Here is a 22,421-nt window from a genome sequence, read left to right as displayed (position 1 = left end):
ATCCCGCCTCCCGCCTGACCCTCCCTACCGGCTCCTACTTAAGGGGTCCCTGTCGGCACACTTACTGTGACCCCTGTGACCTCACAGGCGGTCGCTCCTTCCTCGCTGCTCTGCCGCTCGCCTGCCTGCTGCCTCACCTGCTGCCTCACCTGCTGCCAGACCGCTGACGGTTACCGCTGACCTCTTCTTCTCCGCAGCCCTCCGCTTCTGCCCACAGTCCGCCTTCCGCCTTCCCGCTCCTCACTTCTCACCGGCCCCGCTGCCCCGGTCACTTCCCTGCTTTCCCGCCGCTGCCCCGGAGCCCCGCCTCCCCTCCTCGCACATTGGTCATCCCGCCTCCCGCCTGACCCTCCCTACCGGCTCCTACTTATGACGCCCCCTCAGCGACCGTGCAGCGGACGCGCGCAGCGGGAGCGCCGAGTGAGCGCCGAGTGTGCGCCAAAGGTAAGCCTGTCTGCGCCCGTCCGCGCCTGGCCCGCGCCCAGCGCCAGACCCCCTGGCCCCCGCGTCCGGCACCCGCCCCGCAGGACCTACGATGCCGCCACACTCATCGCACTCAACACCGCCCGAACCCCCGGGTGCCACCAAGCATCCCCGCGACACACCCATGGACCCTTCGCCTGCCGATCCTGCAAATTCTCCTGCCTCCGCACCGGCACCGCACCCACCAAGACGGACAACAGCAACCACCTGAAGTGCATCCTGCTCAACACCCGCTCCGTCCACAGACACGCCGTGGAACTCTGGAACCTCCTCGACACCGCATCTCCAGACATCGCCTTCCTCACAGAAACCTGGATGAACGCCTCCTCAGCCCCCGACATCGCCATAGCCATCCCGGACGGCTACAAGATCATCAGGAAGGATCGCGTCAACCAGACCGGAGGGGGCATCGCCATCGTTCACAAAAGTACCATCCGCATCTCGACTGACTCCATCGACACAATCAATGCCGCCGAATACCTGCACTTCCAGATTCACACTGACCCCAGGACCACCCTCAGAGGCACACTCATCTACAGACCCCCTGGACCGCGCACACAGTTCTGCGAAGACATCACGGACTTCATCAGCCCTCACGCCCTCCCCTCCGCCGACTACATCCTCCTAGGAGACCTCAACTTCCACCTGGAGAACAACAACGACCGCAACACCACCACCCTGCTGGACAACCTCGCCAACCTCGGACTCCAGCAACTGGTCAACACCCCCACCCACTACGCCGGCCACACGCTCGACCCCCTCTTCTCATCCAGCAAGCACGTCACCTTCAGCCACTCCACCAGACTTCACTGGACTGACCACAGCTGCGTCCACTTCAGCTTCCAAAAGAACACGATCCGCCACCACCCGAAGCAGGTTCGCCACAGAAACTGGAGCAAGATCACCGTCGACCAGCTCACCACCTCCCTCAGCCAGAACCCACCAGGCAGAACAACGGACTCCAACACAGCTGCCCTCGACCTCACGCAGTGGCTGACCTCCTGTGCCGATGACCTTACCCCGATGAAGAACCCACCCACCAGACCCAGAAGCAAGAAGGCCCCCTGGTTCACCGACGAACTCAAGGACTCTAAGAAGACCTGCCGCACCCTCGAGAAGGCCTGGCTCATCGACAAAACAGCCGACAACATGACCGCCCTCAAACTCGCCACCCGGAGACACCACCAGTTCATCCGCACCACCAAGAAGACATCCCTGAAGGAGCGACTGGACAAGAACGCCCATGACAGCAAGGAGCTCTTCAACATCGTCAAAGAGTTCTCCAACCCCAGCACCAGCAACAACGACATCACTCCCTCGCAGGACCTCTGCGACTCCCTCACCTCGTACTTCCACCGCAAGATCGCCGACATCCACATCAGCTTCGGCGCTCCACCCCCGCACCCATCGGTCGAACCAACACACCTTGCTGCCACCCTCCAGACATGGACCAAGGTGACCCCCGAAGACACGGCAAGCATGATGAACATCATCCACTCCGGATCGCCGACCGACCCGTGCCCCCACCATGTCTTCAACAAGGCCGCCGCTACCATCGCACCCTACCTCCGAAACATCATCAACACCTCCTTCGACACAGCCACCTTCCCGGAGAGCTGGAAGCACGCCGAGCTCAGCGCACTGCTGAAGAAACCAACAGCGGACCCGACCGACCTCAAGAACTTCCGCCCCATCTCGCTCCTTCCCTTCCCCGCCAAGGTCATCGAGAAGATCGTCAACAAGCAACTAGCCGCCTTCCTCGAGACGAACGGATCCCTCGACCCATCGCAGTCCGGATTCAGAGCGAACCACAGCACCGAGACCGCCCTCATCGCAGCCACCGACGACATCCGAGCCCTGCTCGACAACGGCGAAACAGCGGCACTCATCCTCCTAGACCTCTCCGCAGCATTTGACACCGTCTGCCACCGCACCCTAGTCCAACGCCTTAACGACACTGGCATCCAAGGAAATGCCCTGGAATGGATCATCTCCTACCTCTCCGGCAGAACACAGAGAGTACGCCTCCCCCCGTTCCGCTCTGAAGCCACCGAAGTCATCTGCGGCGTCCCGCAAGGATCATCGCTCAGCCCCACCCTCTTCAACGTCTACATGAAACCCCTCGCTGCCATCGCACGCCAACACAACCTCAACATCATTTCCTACGCCGACGACACTCAACTGATTCTCTCCCTCACCAGAGACCCCGACACCGCCAAAGTCTACCTACACGAAGGAATGAAAGACGTCGCCGAATGGATGAACATCAGCCGCCTGAAGCTGAACACGGACAAGACAGAAGTCCTCATCCTGGGACCATCGCCCTCCGCATGGGACCACTCCTGGTGGCCCCCGGCACTAGGCACCGCACCCAAACCAACGGACCACGCACGCAACTTGGGCGTCATCCTGGACTCCTCCCTATCGATGACCAGACAAGTCAACGCCGTCTCCTCAGCTTGCTTCCACAACCTTCGCATGCTCCGCAAGATCTTCCGATGTATCCCGATCGAGACCAGGAAGACGGTCACCCAGGCCCTCGTCACCAGCAGACTAGACTACGGAAACACCCTCTACGCCGGTACAACAGCCAAGCTTCAGAAACGACTTCAACGTATCCAGAACGCCTCCGCCCGACTCATCCTGGACGTCCCCCGACGCTGCCACATCTCGAGCCACCTAAGAGACCTGCACTGGCTCCCTGTCAACAAGAGGATCACGTTCAGACTCCTCACCCACGCACACAAATCCCTCCACGACCTGGGACCAAGATACCTCAACGACCGACTGACCTTCTACACGCCCACCCGCCATCTACGATCCGCGAACCTCGCCCTCGCCGTCGTCCCTCGCATCCAGAGAACCACCGCCGGAGGAAGATCCTTCTCCTACCTGGCGGCTAAGACATGGAACTCCCTGCCCGTCCACCTGCGACTGACCCGGGACCACCTCGCCTTCAGGAGGCAGCTCAAGACCTGGCTGTTCGAGCAGTAGCATCCCCCCTCCCCCAAGCGCCTTGAGACCCTTCCGGGTGAGTAGTGTGCGATACAAATTTCTTGATTGATTGATTGATTGATTGACTACGGCAATTACACTCAGCGGCCAGCCGGTTTAATACTACTGCGGCCGGAGGAGTCTGTGCGCTTCTGTCAATGCAGGCGGGGTCTCCGAAGGCGGTTTCAGTTCACGAGTCCTCAGACCGTTGAACGGGCTGCCGGAGGGGTCAAACTACCTGTGCGCACAGTTCAAAATTGGAGCCGCACCTCAGTCCCGGAACAATGCGGCAACTTCAGGGGAAGAGACGGTCCCACCTCACTTTAGCTGCGCCTGTAAGCGCTCCAGTCAGTATGGCCCTTCTTCCAAGGGCGAAGGGGGGTTCCAGGGGCTCCGCGATCCTCCCTCCGATCTCACTCACGGGGGGGGCTCCCGCCCACAACAACAGTTCCCAAGTCACTCGGGCAGGGCAGAGACGGTACTCTCGCCCAAATGAAGGCCAGCCTTTCCCCGGCCCAGCGCAGCACCTCACCTTCTGTCCACGATCAGCGCTTCGACAGCGGTGGGTTCGGAGACGTCCGAACGCCCGCCAGGAGGCACTTAAGTTGAAGGGGCCCTGTCAAGGGTCGCAGTCGCGATCTCACCACTGGGGGAGGCGGGGAGGCTCTAACTATGGCCAAAGTCTCTGAGGGGCGATTGGGCACTCGCTGGCCAGGCGCTGAAGGCGAGAGGTCACTGCTTGCGCTTCTGACTGGAACGCCAGTCAGGGTCCACGCCAACAACCTCGGCTGTACTTCTGCCTGCGCTATCAGCTGTCTCAGGGGGTGGGGGTAAACAGGGCAGGTGTCAATCTGGTGTCAAGTCCTCTTCTCCACTTTTTCTCTTCTCCACTTTTTGTCTTCATGGCCGCCAGGGACTGGGCCTTTTATAGCCAGTGCCCTGGGGTGCCAGCACGAGCCAGAAGGTTCTAGATCCTTCCCTGGCTGTGTCAATGACATGGCCCTTCCAAGGTGTCTTTTTGGTCATTAGGAGCCACCATACTGGGCTTCCTAAGGCAGCCATTTTGTGTACTTGTAACTTCTGAGGGGATTCCTGTCAGGTTTGCAGGTTACACAAAGTGCGCCAAAACCTCCAAAGGGTCAGAGGTCAGAAGGACTCCAATGGGAGTCACTCTCATAGGGGACAATGGTGTCCACCATTTTAGGGTTGACAACCTCAGTGTGTAATGCCATCGGTTCCGTCAGGCGCCTTGTACATAGGTGCCAGGAACTTGGTGAGCAACTGAGCGTCAAGGAGCATCTAACCCCATGGGACAACACACAAAAAGGTCCTGGTAGACAAATAAAAAGCGACAAATTTTAGGAGGCACGGGGGAACAAAATAAATCATGGTGTGAGGGGACTCTCAGAAGCAGACCGGTCTAACAGAGAGCATATGCACTTTAGCACTGATCAGCAGTGGTAAAGTGCCCAGAGTCATAAAACAGCCAACAGGTCAGAAAAAATATAGGATGAAGGCAAACAAAAAAAGTTCAGGGATGACCCTGCAGAAAGGGCCAAGTCCAACAGGCAGGAACTGTGCTCCTGACTGAACCAGACAGAGGCAGGGCCGTGTTGGGGCCACAACTGTGTTCCTGGCTGAAGCAGACAGGGGCAGAACTGTGCTGGGACCGAAACTGTGCTCCTGGCTGAACCAGACAGAGGCAGGGCAGTGCTGCGGCCGGAACTGTGCTCCTGGCTGAACCAGACAGAGGCAGAACAGTGCTGGGGCCGGAACTGTGCTCCTGGCTGAACCCGACAGAGACAGGGCCGTGCTCGGGCCGGAAATGCGCTCCTGGCTGAAGCAGACAGACAGGACTGTGCTGGGGCCGAAACTGTGCTCCTGGCTGAACCAGACAGACAGGACCGTGCTGGGGCTGGAACTGTGCCCCTGGCTGAACCCGACAGAGACAGGGCCGTGCTCGGGCCGGAAATGCGCTCCTGGCTGAAGCAGACAGAGGCAGAAGTGTGCTGGGACCGGAACTGTGCTCCAGGCTGAACCAGACAGTGGCAGAACGGTGGTGGGGCCGGAACTTTGCTCCTGGCTGAAGCAGACAGCGGGAGGACTGTGCTGGGGCCGGAACTGTGCTTTTAAGTCGCCGGTGTAAACGGCACAATCCCTCTTCACACTTTCAGCGCCAAGACGCCACAGCATTCGAGGGCTTTACAAAATGTATCCTGAAGCAATACTTTATTGATTTTTATCACAGACTTAATCTCTTGATCAGTGGCTCCCTTTGAACAGTTTAAGCCATTCCTGGGTCACCCAATCCAGATACGTACATATACCCTGGGCAGGAATGCTCGCCTTGGCAGTGTAAAGTTCTGCATAAAAATCTCTAAATTCCTGTAGCCTCTCAAGGGGGACGGGGGTTAGGGTGCTATACGTGCCATCCCAGGTTTCTATTGCAACTATGTCTGAAGCCAACCATGCTGGTCGAATCACACCAGGGAGTGTACAGTACAGGTGCCCCCCCCCCCACCCACACCACCGGGCAGCAGTATGCTAATCTAGGAATTTATCCTCACTGTCCACAGCGCCACAGAAATCCAGCTTTTTTAGGTTTAATATAGCTAGTGTTGGTTGGGCTCAAGTACTCACATATTCTCACTCTATCAATGATATCGCCTGCTCTGGGCGAAACATTGTCAATGATCTTAATATCCTGTGACTTTAGATATGCATGAATCCCTAATAATGGCTTCATACGTTTCCCAAAGCAACCAAGACCGGATTTACTGTGAGGTGGGATAAAACTGCTTGGTGGGTTTCGGTTTAAAGACTGGCTCTGACAACTTAGATGGTAGCAGCCATTCTATATATCCACCACATCGCTGACGATGTTCAAAGCCATCAGAACCAGAGAATGATCAGACAAAGTCCAAGGTAAATGTGTTATAGTTTCAACCTAGCCCATCCCATCTCTAGATCCTAACCAGTAATCAATCCTGGAAGATATTTCATGTACTATGAAATGGAATGTAAACACTGCAGAATTAGGGCATTCAACATGTTACATGTCTAGCAGTTTGTACTGGTGCATGATATGTCAGATGTTCCAGAGCTTGGGTGGGTCAGCTGGACACGCGGTCAGTGCTATCCAAATCAACTTGCAGCATTACTGTTTTTTTCACATATTACAGAGGGAGGGGAAGAGATCACAAGTCTGTTTCCAACTTTAGTTTAAAAAAACAAAAACTAAAAAACAAATGGGGTTCTCAAAATTGGAGGCCATACTTCTTGAACCCAGCAACTCCTGCACATCCACGCACCAGCCCTCTCCATCACAAAACATGTATAGAGGCCTGAACCACAAACCTCTTTTAAGCAATATTGCCACACAACTAACAAAAGAGGACAAGGAAGAGAAATAGACGCACGAGCTCCAGCTTTTGGCAAAATGATTAACTCCCACATAAACAGCACGAGTCTCCTGAATTAATGTGACAGCCACCTTCTGTCTATTGAGGTATGTGATCACCAGTTGAGCCTTGTGGTGGTCATTTACCCCTCTCACATTCCAGGCAAGCAATCAAATCTTACATCTGAGGCTTGCGCCATTCATATGTGTTGTCTCTGTAGTTTTGAATCCCTCTTTCCTCTAAGCGTATCTGTCTGGATAGAAGTATTTCTGACATCAAAACCCTGTGCCACATGCCTGTGTTCTAGTAATAGTCACACAAACACCTCTCACAACAAAGCCCTACCCGCATTTCACAAGACCATTACATTCTAGCCTTGGGGTGGCTAAACTGACATCAATCACACTGCTGCCCAGGCTCATGTGATGCTCCGCAGTGTTCGATATAGCAGGAGCCTGTTCTTTTTGCATATCGATGAGATGTAACTGGTTTTGAGACTGTGGGTGGTTATTCAAGGATTAGTAGCTGTTTAATTGTCGGCGAGGGGAGACCTTTTCTAAGTCACACACAATGTACCTCCCTCTTTTACAATCTTTAAAGCACAAGAGCAAGCCCTGCTCACTGTGGAATTACCAGTTAGTTTTCCATAAACAAATGAAAAGAAGCTTCCAGTTTTTTTAAGACTCTATCCAAATATCAACGTCTTCAGGACGGTGAAACAATTACCTATTAATTGCCCCCCTTCTGTGTCAATTCAAGGACTGAGGATTTATCTTCGTATTCTCCCCACTGTGGTTCTTCGATCACCCAATGGACCCAGTTCAGCAATATTATGCCTTTCATCCTTGTTAGAAAGCAGGAGCCTAGTCGGGGACCAGGTAGGACGGGAATTTGGTAGAGCTGTTGCATTTGTCATGATAGTTTATTATAGAAGGCTCTGGAACAGGAAAAGGGTTTGGTCAAGCGCCTTGGTGACCATGAGCCTGCTTTGTAAAGAGGACATCACTAGATGTGTTATCCAGTCACCACAACCAGCAGCAACATCGTAGACCACTTCAATCTAAGTACACGGGCAAGGAGTTGATAAAATTGATACAATGGCTCTCTCACGTAGTGTTGATGGTTTAAAATCTGTATTGCACTTCTATATGTAACCAACACAATATGTACCCATGTATAGTGCTCTGATTCTTTTGGGTCATGTTTGCGCTTAAAAAAACCCTCTAAATAAGAATAAACAATTATAGAAAAGATCGGGATTGAATTAATTTTGGCCACATCATTGCAAGACACCAAGGGGTACTAGACCATTCACCCACAATGGATAAACTAAAGGGATCCATCGACCAGATCGCGAAGAGATGCCAGTTCAAGATGCTCACACTTACCAAGGACTATTCAACAAAGGGCCGGCGTACCTCAACAAACAAGTGAATTTCCACCAACCTACCAGAGCACTCCGTACCGGATCCCTGTCCCTAGCAGCTACCTAAGGCATTTGCCAGGCAAACAGCAGAGGCCACTCCTCCCACCTGGTGGCAAAGACCTGGAACAACCTCCCCCTGCACCTGCAAGCCTCCCCATCGCTCCAGCAGTTCAGGAAGGACCTCAAGACCTGAATGGTTAACCAATAGCTACAGACAGCGAGATCCCGCAGGGTTTCGAAGACCTTCAAGCGTGACGCAGGCATGATATACAAATCCTGATTGATCGACCAGGTGCTCAAATTTTATGAGACTATGGGGAGGGGTACACACTGCTAACATTACATGTCCCTCTCCATAGCCCTTAATTATAAATCCTCCGTTTGAGTCTCCTAATTAACACCCTCCCATTTTTCACCAATGATGGCCTCAGAGCTTATCCTTTTGGAAGAAGTCTCGTTGAGTGAGAGAAAAATGTTGCTTTGTCTTTCCCTATTCAGGCAAACAAGTTAGTTTTTTTCTATTGCGCAGGCATAGCCTGAATGGACATTAGAGCACTTTAGAAAAGTAAATAACTAAATATACTGTGCGGTATAAGAAAGTTTAGTGTTCAAACATCTAGGTTTGCAGTTGGTACTTTTAGCAGTTCATTTTATTACAGTTTGGCGGGTTAAAAAAATACACTGTACAGAAGTAGAAAGATTACAATTGTTGCCTACACGTGATATAGGAGACTGTAATCACTGCTCTAAGTAGAAGCCTCTTATTCACGATTTGTCCAGCCAGCTGTCCTGCAATATCTTACACAATTGCTGGGAACTCTTGTCCCGCATGAAACCATAAACCAAACACATACTTCGTGGGCTACAAACCTCTAAGGCCAGTGGCATCTGACTTTCAACAGACCCCCAAAACTCCACTTGTCCTCTCTCGGGCAGCATTGTTAATGAAAGAAACTAAAGGTCAAAGATAAACAGCATGAACACAAGATAATTAGATAACAAACTGTGCATTTTATTATCACAAACGTCCCCAGAACTGTGGGTGAGAGCCCTAGAAGGCCTTGCAGAACAAACCAACATAACTGAGTAAAATAGGCAGAGCCAGGTTTTATCACTTGTTAGCAAAAATAGTCCTTACACCATAGTAGGCTAGGAACAGTGAAAGAAATCTAGCTCTTGCTTTCTGTAACATTTGTATTCTGCCAAACGTTGATGCTCTCTGTAGTCTGCATATTTTCACTTTTATGTTTCTGCCAATATGGACAATCTGATCAGTACATAGTCATATTTATTGCTTTGGTTACTTCCCAGTGTGTGTTTTCATATGTTGCATGAATAGTCCTTTTGTAATGATTGATTTGTCAAATTCAGTATATCCCTATGCGTAGCGAGTGGGCGAGTAAATTGAGGCCTGCTATGGTGTCGCTCCTGTGTGGAGGACACATGTCCGACTAGTAAAGACTTTCTGATGTAGCATTAGCTTTGCCTTTGTTAAGGATGCATTGCCACATTGAGTGCAGTGATATGCATTCTTCACCGCCGTCATAACTTTCTCCTCTGTGCTGATTTACTGTCATTGTATTAGCTGTGCCCTTCCAATAAATGAATTGTCACATTCAGTACAGTTATGTGGTTCCTCCCCATGGTGGACTTTGATGTTATGTTCAGTCCTTTTTTGAAAAATGCCTTGACACATTTATTGTGATATGGTTCTTTGTGCCATGACTTTTTTCCCCTGTGTGGTGCATTAGCTGTGACTTTCTAATAAATGCTTGGTTGCATTCAGTATATTCATATAATCTCTCCCATGTGAACTTTCTGATGTCGTGGTGTGTTGCTTTTTTAACAAATGCTTTGTCACAGGAGTGCACCGATAAGGTTTCTCCCCATGTGGACTCTGATAGCACATTTGCTGTGCACGTCTGATAGAAGCCTTGTCACTATCTGTACATTCATACAGTTACTTCATAAAGAACACTGTCACATCCGTATAGATTTTCCCCAGTGGGGATTTTGATGTTTTAAATCTTCATTGCCAATAAATGCCTTGCCACATTTAGTGTAGTCTTCATTGTGGACCTTTGATGTCACTTCAGCTCTCCATTTCTTATGAATGCATGGTCATGAATACATTTATATAGTCTCTCTCCTGCATGAACATTCTGTCATCAAGTTTTGTAATAAATCCTTTGTCGCATTCTGCACATCAATATGGTTTCGCCCTAGTGGGGATCTGTTGATGCTGCATTAGCTCAATCATCTTGCGGAAGACTTTATTACATTCTGCACGTGCATAGGAATTCTCTCCATGTGGATTTTCAGAAGTTGCTTCAATTTTCTATTTATTACGAATGCCACGCGACATTCAATACAGTGATGTGGTTTCTCCCCGTATGGACTCTCTGGTGCAGAGTTAACCTTCGCAAAGTAATAAACGTCATGTTGCATTCTGTACATTCATAGTGTTTCTCACCAGAGTGGACTTTTTTTTTATGCTGCTTTAGATTTTTCTTCCTTCCGAACACTTTACTACATTCTGAACATTCATATTGTTTTTCACTCGTGTGGATTTGTTGATGCAGTTTTAGGTTCTGCTTCCTTCGGAACACTTGATTACATTCTGTACATTTATGGGGTTTCTCCTCTAGGTGGACACTCTGATGTTGCGTTAGGTGTCCATTGGTAATAAAGGCCATGTCACATTTAGAACATGCATACGGTTTCTCCCCAGTGTGGACTTTCTGATGTAGTATTAACCTTTGCCTTGTAATAAATGCCTTGTTGCAGTCTGTACATTCATAGGGTTTCTCTCCGGTGTGGAGTTTCTGATGTTGCAGTAGACGTGACTTTCTAATAAATGCCCGGTCACATTCAGTGCAGATGAATGGTCTTTCTCCAGTGTGGACTTTCTGATGTTGCTTCAGCTCTCCATTTGCTATAAATGCTCTGTCACAATCTGTACATTGATATGGTCTCTCTCCAGTGTGAATTTTCTGATGTCGCTTAAGGTTTCCATTTGTTGTAAATACTTTGTCACATTCAGAACATTTATGCAGTTTCTCCAAGTTGTGGATTTTTTTATGCTGCTTTAGATTCTTCTCCCTCCGGAACACTTTGTCACATTCAGAACATTTTTGTAGTTCCTCCAAGTTGTGGATTTTTTTATGCTGCTTTAGATTCTTCTCCTTTTGGAACACTTTGTCACATTCAGTACATATATATGGTTTCTCCTCTACAATGATGATCTGGTGCTGCTCTATGTCTTCCATTGCAAACATCACTTTTCCAGTCAGTCCATCAATATGGTGTTTCCCCAGTATGAAGTTTCTGATGCCAAACTTGCTCTTTCTGCCTAATAAATGTTTTGTCACATTCTAGATATTCATACGGATTCTCTCCAGTTTGTTCTGTTACCAGGTTAGCTCTTCTTTCGTAATGAGCACCTCATCAGACTTGCTTCAGGATGTCAGTGTTTAAGTCTTCTATGTATATCATTAGATGCCTAAGAGCCAAGTACAGACCTCATTGGGCAGTCTGGGTTTTATGCTGTAGAAGACTACTTCGGCATGCCACTAGTCTTCCATTATTTTAAGGTATACTGCGTTGTTTAATGCCTTTACCGTTTTCATTTATTACTGCATTTTCACCTGTTAGATTAAGAAAAACAAAACACAGAATAAGCTGAAATGCAGAGTCCATCACAAAAATATATCGGCATGTAATGAAACATGTGTTTGTCCATATAGACAAGTGCGCTGAAGAAATTTCAGAGTACACTTTCAATGTGAAGATGCAATAGGTAAAGTAAGGGTTCACACTCCTTGATAGAAGGAGATCACTGAAGGATCGTATGCTCCTTCTGTGATCCCCTTCTAGCGAGGAGTGTGGACTCAAGAAGTAACCAAAACACCATAGAAGGTTCCTTGTTCAGTGGGTCAGATCCTCTCCCCATAACAATACAATTTTAAATCCATAGTGACAAGATGCCTCACTTCTTAGCCAGTGAATGCTTCCTATTTTCACACGGCATTAAAAAATTATATAAGACTGAGCTTTTTGCAAAGTCAATACGTCTCACCTTTTTGATATATAAGCTTTCCCAATGCCGAACAAGAGAAAACAAGCATTGGCATAGCCGATAGGTCTCGCTTTTGGGACCTTATAAGTATTTAGTTATGCAGCACAATATCCTTGGTGCAACAACATCAACTGTTATAAGGTCCCAAAAGCGAGACCTATTGGCTATGCCAATGCTTGTTTTGAGTGTACTTCAGTCACAGCTCTATGTTGCTTTTTCTCACCTGATTCAAGTTTCCCGTTTCTATTCCAACAACAATAAAACAACAAGGATAGAAAACGTTGAAAGGTTTGAGGAGAGTTGGATGAGTGCAGAAAAAAAAGTGCAGCCTTTGAGAAAGGGTTGACACCGTGATTCATCAGACACCTTCAATAATTGCAAATATTCCTATTGCACAAACCACACTGTCAGATAGCTAAGTTCATGAAATGATAAAGATCTGCACAAAGCATGAAATTGTAGCCACCAAATATTAATCGCATTAAAATTGATAATTAACAATTGTAGGTATCTGGAGGCACTTGATCTGAAAACTACCAATACATAATATGTCTTTATGGTCACAAAAAGAGATAGTCGATGGGTTCTGGAAGGAACTCGTACTCTTCCGACAAGGCTCTAAGAATTACTAAGACATTAGTGCAGGAACAGCAATTAAATAAATATTAAACAAAGTAACAATCAGAAAATTGGTATTGTGTAGGCTAGACTAAAAATAAGACACTTCCTCCCTAAAGGCACTACTTATAAAGTGCAAAACAAATGATCCATTTGTTGCAGCACCTTTAACAAAATAGAGACAGAAATCGGCATGCAACACCCCTTAGAAAGGTATGGAAGACTTACAGACATACATGCACGCTGAAATGTGGACATCCAACTAGCTGAATTGATTTCACGGAAATTCACCCACTTTACTACAGCTAAACTTTCTGACCAAAATGAAGAATCTGAACTTATCTTTTGAGGAATTTTTTTAACTTTCCATACCTAGCCTTCTTAGCAGGTCTAAAAAATGACACTGCAGTATGCATTACTCGACCATAGTTGAAAGAAAACTCCTTTGTAGGGAGAGGCATAGAATCAATACAAGGTACAGTACTGACAGGGCAAGTCGGGCAAGAATCAGCAAAACCATTTAAAAGTGATACAAACCGAGCACGTGGGATTCAACTCTGGGCTCATTGAACGAGAGGAGACTGCCTCCATAGACTGCAGACTCCAAGGAGTGGTGAGGGAGGGGGAGAGGGAGTTGAAGCGCGGCAGTGCTGAAAGTGCAAATACACGCGATCTTGCGGTGAGGGATGAGGATGGAGTTGAAGCGCGGCCGGGCTGAAAGTGAAAAGACGCGCTCTGTGATGGGGGAGGGAGTTTGCGCGAGCAACAAAACAGAGGCAGACAGATGGCAGCTGCGTGCACGCAAGCTTTAGACCACCAAAAGCCTGTGGCAGCACTTTGTAAACCCACACACTAAATGTCTCGCAGAGTAGCACATGCGCTGACTCAGCAAGACCTAAAAAGGGTGTTATGATGTGCCTCATTCTGAAGGCATGCTAATTTATCTCCACAAATGTGCACACCTCTAAAAGGACATGCACCATTTTCAGTTTTTGGTCTGTTGTAAGTCAAGAATATATATATATATATATATATATATATATATATATATATATATTCATTCACTGAAAAAACCATAGGTTTCACACACGTTATAGTTAGGAATTAGCATTTAAAAAACCTTGCAAATTCAGTGAAAAAACCATAGGTTTCACACATGTTATAGTTAGCTGGACATTTTACTGATAAAAAACCAATGAAATTCCCCCGTTATAGTTAGTGCAGGCAACTATAACTCACGCGACCGCAATCCTCTGCTGATGCTAATACTGTATTTAGACAATTATTTGCCCATGTCTTCTTCCATTAAATTTTAGCTATACATATATTACAAATATTTTTTTTCCATAAAGACACATATGTCATCAGCAGAGGATTGCGGTCGCGTGAGTTATAGTTGCCTGCACTAACTATAACGGGGGAATTTCATTGGTTTTTTATCAGTAAAATGTCCAGCTAACTATAACATGTGTGAAACCTATGGTTTTTTCACTGAATTTGCAAGGTTTTTTAAATGCTAATTCCTAACTATAACGTGTGTGAAACCTATGGTTTTTTCAGTGAATTTGTACGTTTTTTTAAATGCTAAGTTACTTTACGCCATTCGTGGCGTGTGCGCCCACTTAACGCAGTTCGTTCCGTGCGCGCACGGTGCGCTTCGCGCACCGTGCGCGCACAGTGAGCACGCGGTGCGCTTCGCGCACCGCGCGCCCACTTTACGCAGTTAGTGCCGTGCACGCACGGTGGGCACGCGGTGCGCTAGGCGCACCGCGTGCCCACGTTACGCTGGATGGGCCATGTACGCACGATGCGCTTCGCGCACCGTGCGCACATGGAGGACATATTATGCGCTTCGTTGTGAAAGGTAAGCTTTTAAATTTTCTTTTGCATTAGATAAGCCATACGCAAATGGTGCCCTTCGGGCACCGTTTGAACACGGGGTGGGGAGAGTGTGGATATTTTTTTTTTTTTTAAATAATTTTTACCGTACGCGTACGGTAAGCGTAATCGGCGATTTTTCGAAAAAAATTAAAAATGATTTTTTGGCCTTGGGGGGTTCTGTGGGGACACATTCACCAAGGCTAGGTGGTTAGGAGCTGTCTAAACAGTCCCTTTACATGTTTTTTGCCTTTGTTTTTCCTCCCCCCCCCCTCAGAGTGCGAGAGAGAAAATGGCGGCAGCGGCTTCCTGGTTTCGAACGATTCGAATGTTTACTAAGATCTAACAGCCAATCAGAATCGCGCTCGCGCACGGCACCGTATGCGTATGGTAAGCTTACCGTAAGCGCACGCTAAGCGCACCGTAAGCTGCCACAGATATATATATTGATTTAAATGCTATTTTCTCAGGATCTACTGAACATATTTACACCATATTTACATCGGGCTGTAGCTGTGTCTAAAGGTCCTATGGAAAAATGCATGGGAAAAACGCGTTTTGGGACCCCCCTTTTTTCTCAGCCACCGCTAGACGAATCCCCCCGAGACTTTCAGGGTAGGAGCGGAGCGTAGCGCCCCACCTATTTTGAAAATTTCGCGAGGATTCGTCGACCGGCGCCAAATTTATTCCAAATAGAATGTTGCGGATTTCCTATGGAAACAGGGTCCTAACTATAACTATCTACTGGCGACCGCCACTAGAAAATATATATATATATATATATATATATATATATATATCACAGCTACCACTTCCACCAGCCTTGAAATCCTTCAACTGCTTTGCGAAGTAAGTACACAAGCCAAATTCAAGTGCAAGTACGATTTATTCACCCAGAGCGACGGCCATAACGTTTCGGCTCCTCAGAGCCTTGCTCACATGACAGCGTTACACTCGTGTTAACACAAATTTAAAGTGCTAGTATTGGTCACATGGGAGAGTCACATGGTTATAATTTCATAGACATGGTGAAAATATTGTTGGAGAGACAGGGCTGACGATAAAATCAGGTTGCCAATTGCTGTAGCTACAAATTGGACGAAAGTCTCCGAATACTTTGCAACAAAACGACATACTCATCAATAACGGCATAAATGCTCGTAAGAATAAGGCAAAATAACACGCATATTTAACATACTTGCTGATATCGAAGTCAATAAATACAGCCTGCTCTCAATGTCAGAAAACATATAAACAGTTCTCCCTTAGGGCCAATGAAATAAGAAAAGTGTTTAGTGCAATTTAAAAATACAAAAGTGCCTGTGCTTTAAAAAAATATATAATGATGTAAATATCTTTAAACATTTCATATTTGGATATGGTCATACCAAAAAAGTAAGTTGTTAAGAGTCAGGAACTGGCAAAAAGGACACTGTTCATGTTGTTATAGGAACAAATAAAGAGAGGATTTCAAGCGTCCAAAATTAAATACTGGTATATCATAAATTGTAAGGACGTTTCATCAATTTACGGAGTGCGAATATTGACCCTCAAAGCTATGTATATAGGAATGGATGACAATAGCAGATGTGCAAAAACGCAAAATTTACATAAAAATTACAGTTTGTCAGTAATAAATAGTTAAATACTAGATAAATAACTATAAAATAATATAACTTAATAGTTTTAAGACAAAAGACAAACTTTTTTTTAAATTGCCGTATACACATCCGATATAAATTCCAGTAAAACATAACAGGATAAAAGCCAATGGAGACTAAAAAGTGGCGAACACTTGTGCAAATATCGCAAAAAGAAGTCCTAATACATTACAGATTCTGGTGCAGCATTATAGCGTATGAGGATCAACTCAACCCAAACAAGTGTGCAGATCCTCAGTCATGTTTAATCCTGTTGGTGTCTTAGTGTTGAGTTGCAAAATATAACGTGTTTCCAGTCTGCGTAGGTTGAACTCATATATATATATGCTCCAAGTTGCCCACAAGAGAACAGCACTCGAGCACAGATGAAGGTGGCAATCCTTTTATTCACAGGGTACAAGCAGGCTCTGGTGGCAGTTTCAATCAGACAGTCACTGGTGCGAGAGCCTGACGCGTTTCGAAAATTTCTTCCTCAGAGGCAAACGCACAGTGAATGCGTGCACCTTGTCTCTTTTCATAGCGCTGAAATCACGCCCTCTGATGGGCCTGCTCAATGGCAGCTCTGCATTATGTCCCAAAATTAAAAAGATTAAAGGCGGACACTGCTGGCGGTGGCCCATCCAGGGCTTTGATTTTGGGACAGAAATTAGTGCCACCATTTAAGGTTACATTACCTGGACTACGATTCCCATAGTGCAGAGCTGCCATTGGGCAGGCCCATCAGAGGGCTTCAGGCTCTCGCACCAGTGACTGTCTGATTGAAACTGCCACCAGAGCCTGCTTGTACCCTGTGAATAAAAGGATTGCCACCTTCAACTGTGCTCGAGTGCTGTTCTCTTGTGGGCAACTTGGAGCGTGAATACAGGGCGGCTGCCCAGCCGCCGAACGAGCACCACCCCGGAACAATGGGGGCCGAGCGGCTTTGAATATGACGAGTCGTTATACGGAACACGGTTGTGGGATTAAAAGCGGACACTGCTGGCGGTGGCCCATCCAGGGCTTTGATTTTGGGACAGAAATTAGTGCCACCATTTAAGGTTACATTACCTGGACTACGATTCCCATAGTGCAGAGTTGCCATTGGGCAGGCCCATCAGAGGGCGTGATTTCGGCACTATCAAAAGAGACCAGGTGCACGCATTCACTCTGCGTTTGCCTCTGAGGAAGAAATTTTCGAAACGCGTCAGGCTCTCGCACCAGTGACTGTCTGATTGAAACTGCCACCAGAGCCTGCTTGTACCCTGTGAATAAAAGGATTGCCACCTTCAACTGTGCTCGAGTGCTGTTCTCTTGTGGGCAACTTGGAGCGTGAATATATATATATATATATATTTTTTTTTTTTTTTTTCACAAAACCGGCTCCATGTTATGGACCCCTGGCGCTTCTGTTATCCGGTGCGAAACCCAGCAGAGCCAAGCCGTCAAAAATACGTCAAACAATTCCCTCCTTGGAAATTAATTGGAACGCACACAGATTCTGTATTTAATATCCCAAATTTTTCTTTATTCAGCCATTAGCATCCAAAAGTAAGGGACAAACTTACTTTTGGATGCTAATGGCTGAATAAAGAAAAATTTGGGATATTAAATACACATTCTATTTGGAACAACGTTGGCGCCGATTGACGAATCTTCGTGAAATTTTCCAAACTTTTGGTCAGCTCCGGTCCGCTCCTATCCTGAAAATTTCACGGTGATTCGTCAAGCGGGGGCCGAGAAAAAAAGGGGGGTCCCAAAATGCGTCTTCCCCATGCATTCCCATAGGACCTGTTGACGCAGCTACAGCCCAAACTGCTGAACGGAATTACACCAAATTTGGCAATGAGGTAGTCCTCAGTTCAGATTCGTGCCTTTTGCTTAAATGGTGTAAATCCGTTCAGTAGTTCCTGAGAAAATTAGAGTTAAATAGATAGATATATCTGGGCGGAGCCTAACCACACATCTCATCGTGAGATCTGATTGGCTGTCGGTACTTCATCCAAGAAGTGTTGGCAGCCATCTTGGGACCAATATACATGATAGCACCTCATTAAAAAGCATTGCAGTTAATAGAAGGTTTTAAGACTTTAGTTACATTATAAATCATTTGTCGATGGTACCATACTCATTTTAGGAATTGTGGTGTGTTCTAAGGTGATTTTACCATGTGAAAAAGCCTTCTGCTGTGATATCATGAATCATGTTTGAAAGAAAAATATTTTCTCATGCTTTTCCCACAGAGGTTTGGAAGGTGATCTATAAGCTAAACTGAGTGCATATTTTCTGTAAATTCACATTATCTTTCTCAGTCATGTGAGAATGAAGTCTGACATTCTCAGTAAAACATGTACATCCAAGAAGGGCAGAGACTGTCAGTTGATTCCTTTGTGTTCAACTAGAGCGCTAACAGTCTTACTTAAGACAAAAGTATGGCACACCTGAAGCCATCTTGATTGGAATAAACTGGTAACACTTAAAACATTTAATTTAAAAAGGAACAAAATGAGGGGGTTCATTTTGCCATAGAAATTATGATTAGTGCTGAAGAAAGAAATATTAGGGCACATTGAGTGACTTCTCAAATCCTCTTCTATTTCATTAAAAAATTCTGATATGCAGACTGAAACATGCACTTTTAATACCAGCAGCAGACTTCCGTGGTGAGCAGTAGCTTTACTACAGTGATCTAATGAGCAACTAGAGTGCTAACATTCCGAATTTATGGCAAATGTGTGACATATCTGAATACCTTCTTGATGGAATCAAAGTAAAAAACTGAAAGCATTTCCTACTGAGGAGACTACAGTAAATGAGGAAATTAGGAAACTTAATAACAAATAAATCTCCCAAGATGGGCACCAGAGACAAAAGAGCCCAAATGCAGCACAAATATCACCCAGATGTAGCCCACATGTAGCCCAATGACAGAAGTGTGCAAAACACTTATTTTTTGTGTATTTGCAGTTTTATATAGCGCAGACTTGTCAGGTATTGGAGTGCTTTACATGAGCATTGGTTACATCACACAAGATCAAATTCATTTTGGTTGTAGACATGGGGAGATTAAGTGATTTGACCAGAATCACAGAATGTTGAGCTGAAGCAGAAACTCCAACCTGGTTCCCCAGTTGCAAAGTCTGCAGCTCTGGAAGTAACACCACATCCTCTCCCCTAGGTGCAACATTTCATCAAGTGGTCAACTGGATAAAAAAAACAACGATTACAAATAATTTAAAAGTTCTTTGTCGCTATTTGAAAACTCAGAAAATATGTCCTCATTTTAGTTTCTTAGAGCACTAACCATAATTTTGATGCAAATAAGACCCTCTCATATATGTAATTTCTAAAGGAAATGCTCTAGGTATTACAGTTTTGATTACATCAAGATGACGTCAGGCGTTCCACACTTTTGTAATAAATATAGAATGATAGCAATCTAGTTGTTCATTGGGATACTGTTGAGAGGCAGAGGCCAGGGGCACGGACTCTGAAAATTGAAGGCAGGTAGGAGAGTGCAGAGGCAACAATTTGACCACACTGGGCAGGCAGGAAGGGCAGTGGCAGCACAACAGACTATGGAGGGCAGTGGAAACGGGGGCAGGGGCAACAAACCAACAATACAGGACTGGCAAGAGAGGCAATATATTAGACAATTGTGGGCAGAAGGAAGAGGCAGTGGTAGTACAACCATACATGCCAACAGAACTGTTTCAGCCAGGAAACGTCCAATGTTGTTAAGCTCAAATGGGCTTTATTTGATCTGTCTCCTGTCTACAATCTCCTCTTTTTCAATGTAACTCAAAGGGGAAAATCAATACCCCAGTTTTTTTCCAAAATCTCACTCTTACCAAGTTCAAACATTGGATCACGGTAGGCAGGAGGAATTGGGGTAGGGACATGGACTCGGATAACAGAGGACAGGAGGGACATGGAGAGGTGCACCAAACTGACCCTACAGGGCAGGCATCAGGGTTTGCAGTAGCACAATACACCACACAGGGCATGCGGGACGGGAGTGCAGCACAACAATCCATAGAAAGCAATAGGGAGGGGACAGGATCATGCACATGGACAACAGAGAACAGAGGGGAAAGAGGCAATGGTAGCTAGCTGACCATAATGGACAGACAGGCGATAAAGCTGCAGCATAACAGACCATAAAGGGCAGGAGGGACGGATCAGGGGCATTACAATGGAACAGACCATCCAGGAGGGAGGGAATAGGGGTCTGCACATGGAAACAGAGGGCTGGGGGCAAGGGGGCAGGGCAGGAGCAGCAAGATGACCATGGAGGTCAGGCAGGATGGGCACTAGAAACAAGACACACCATGGAGAGCAACAGTAATACTATGATGGCATACACACAGACCATGGAGGGAAGGTGGGAGGGGCCATGGCAGCACAGAAGACCATGCATGGCAAGCGGGAGGGTTAGTGGCAGCACAATGGCTATGATTGGCATGAAGGAGGGTGCAGGGGCATGCACAAAGGACCATGGAGGATAGAAGGGAGGGTCAGGACCTGGGCACAGACAAGAGAGTTCAGGGGAAGGGGCCTCACAACAGACCACGCGGGGCAGGCAGGAGGAGCAGTTGCAGCACAACAGGCCAGGGAGGGCAGAAGGGTGTGGCAGTAAAATGGACCATGGAGGACAGGAGGAAGGGGATCGGGACATGGCATGTGGACAGGCAGGGTGGAGGTGGCAGGGACAGGTTACAGTCCTCTGACAATGCTAGGCAGGTGGGAGGGGAGTGGCAGCTCAACAGAACACTCAGAGTAGATAGGAGTGGCAGGTCCATGGAACATGGTGGGCAAAAAGGATGGAGCAGGGGCATGCACAAAGACATCGGAGGGCAGGGGGAAGGAGAATAGGGGCAGCAAGCTAAGCAAAAGGCTAAGCAGAGGGTCAATGATGGGCCATAGAATTGGGCAATGGAGGGCAGGAGGAGTGGACTGGTACATCATGCTAAATGGAGGGCAGTGGCAGCACATCAGACCATGCATGGCAGGAGGGAGGAGGCTAGTCCATGGATTCAGACAACAGAGGATACGGAGGAGGTGATGGGGCAGCAAGCTAACTGTTCAGAGAAGGTGGGTATTAGGAACTTTATTGTTTCTAAAATGTGTGTCTGTGCGAACTACTTAAAATATGAACAAGTATGCAGCATAATCTCACTTTTATTCAGGAAGAAGAGGACGTTTGTGACCGACTCCGAGCTCACTTGGCAGAAACACCCCCTGACCCTCCACCCCCCATCGCAAAATGAAATGCCCGTGAAAAGGGTAGGTGGACGCAGTGTTATATAGAACATAGTCCTGAGAGCACGATTGAAAATTAAAACTAGATATAGTATATGGTATAAACTATGCACCAAAAAGTGTGATATAAGATGAACCGGGGCGTGAAATATAATAAGCAATACATTGTGCACAATGACCTATTCATTGGAGAGCGCGAGATAGCACAGGCACTAGCGCGTGCTATGCGATATGCACCTTGGAGTGTAATATGCACAGGGCAGTGTTGTGTAACCTAACTAGTCTCTAAAGTTGTAATATAAAATATGTGCTGGGCCCCCCCTGCTGCTCAGTGGGGTCATCTCATGGCTATGTGATTTCACGGCGCTCTGACCTGTCCATTTTCCATTTATCAATAAAGGTTTTTGAAACTTTAAAAAAAAAAATATATATGTGCTGGGGAGTGTAACGTTGCATATGCACTGTGACAGAGATATGGATCCCAGATTGTAATATGTATGGCATAGCGCTGTGCATTATAACATAGGCATCGAGGAAGGCACGTTAGATGGGGCAATATAACCTGTGCGAAGGTAAGTGTGGCATGACATATTCACGGGGTGGTGTTACAGTGCACATGGGCTAGAGAGTGTCATAGCATACGC

The 22,421-nt window shown here is 47.0% G+C and overlaps 1 protein-coding gene across 9 annotated transcripts in view; it reads right to left on the bottom strand.

Annotated features, from left to right (window-relative positions):
* Positions 1 to 9,295: 9,295 nt before the first annotated feature.
* Positions 9,296 to 22,421, bottom strand: part of LOC146869147 (uncharacterized) — a 121,227-nt gene continuing 108,101 nt past the window's right edge. For all 9 annotated transcript variants that reach the window (XM_085640186.1, XM_085640191.1, XM_085640196.1 and 6 more), the window contains one exon: positions 9,296 to 11,951. In XM_085640186.1, the coding sequence (XP_085496312.1) occupies positions 10,650 to 11,582 (933 nt within the window). In that variant the 5' untranslated portion in view covers positions 11,583 to 11,951 and the 3' untranslated portion in view covers positions 9,296 to 10,649. The remainder of the gene's footprint in view (positions 11,952 to 22,421) is intronic.

The sequence above is a fragment of the Triturus cristatus genome, chromosome 1_1 (assembly GCF_964204655.1).
Source record: "Triturus cristatus chromosome 1_1, aTriCri1.1, whole genome shotgun sequence".
Taxonomy (NCBI): domain Eukaryota; kingdom Metazoa; phylum Chordata; class Amphibia; order Caudata; family Salamandridae; genus Triturus; species Triturus cristatus.
The sequence above is the reverse complement of the archived record's forward strand: the minus strand, read 5'-3'. Positions and strand labels throughout refer to the sequence as shown.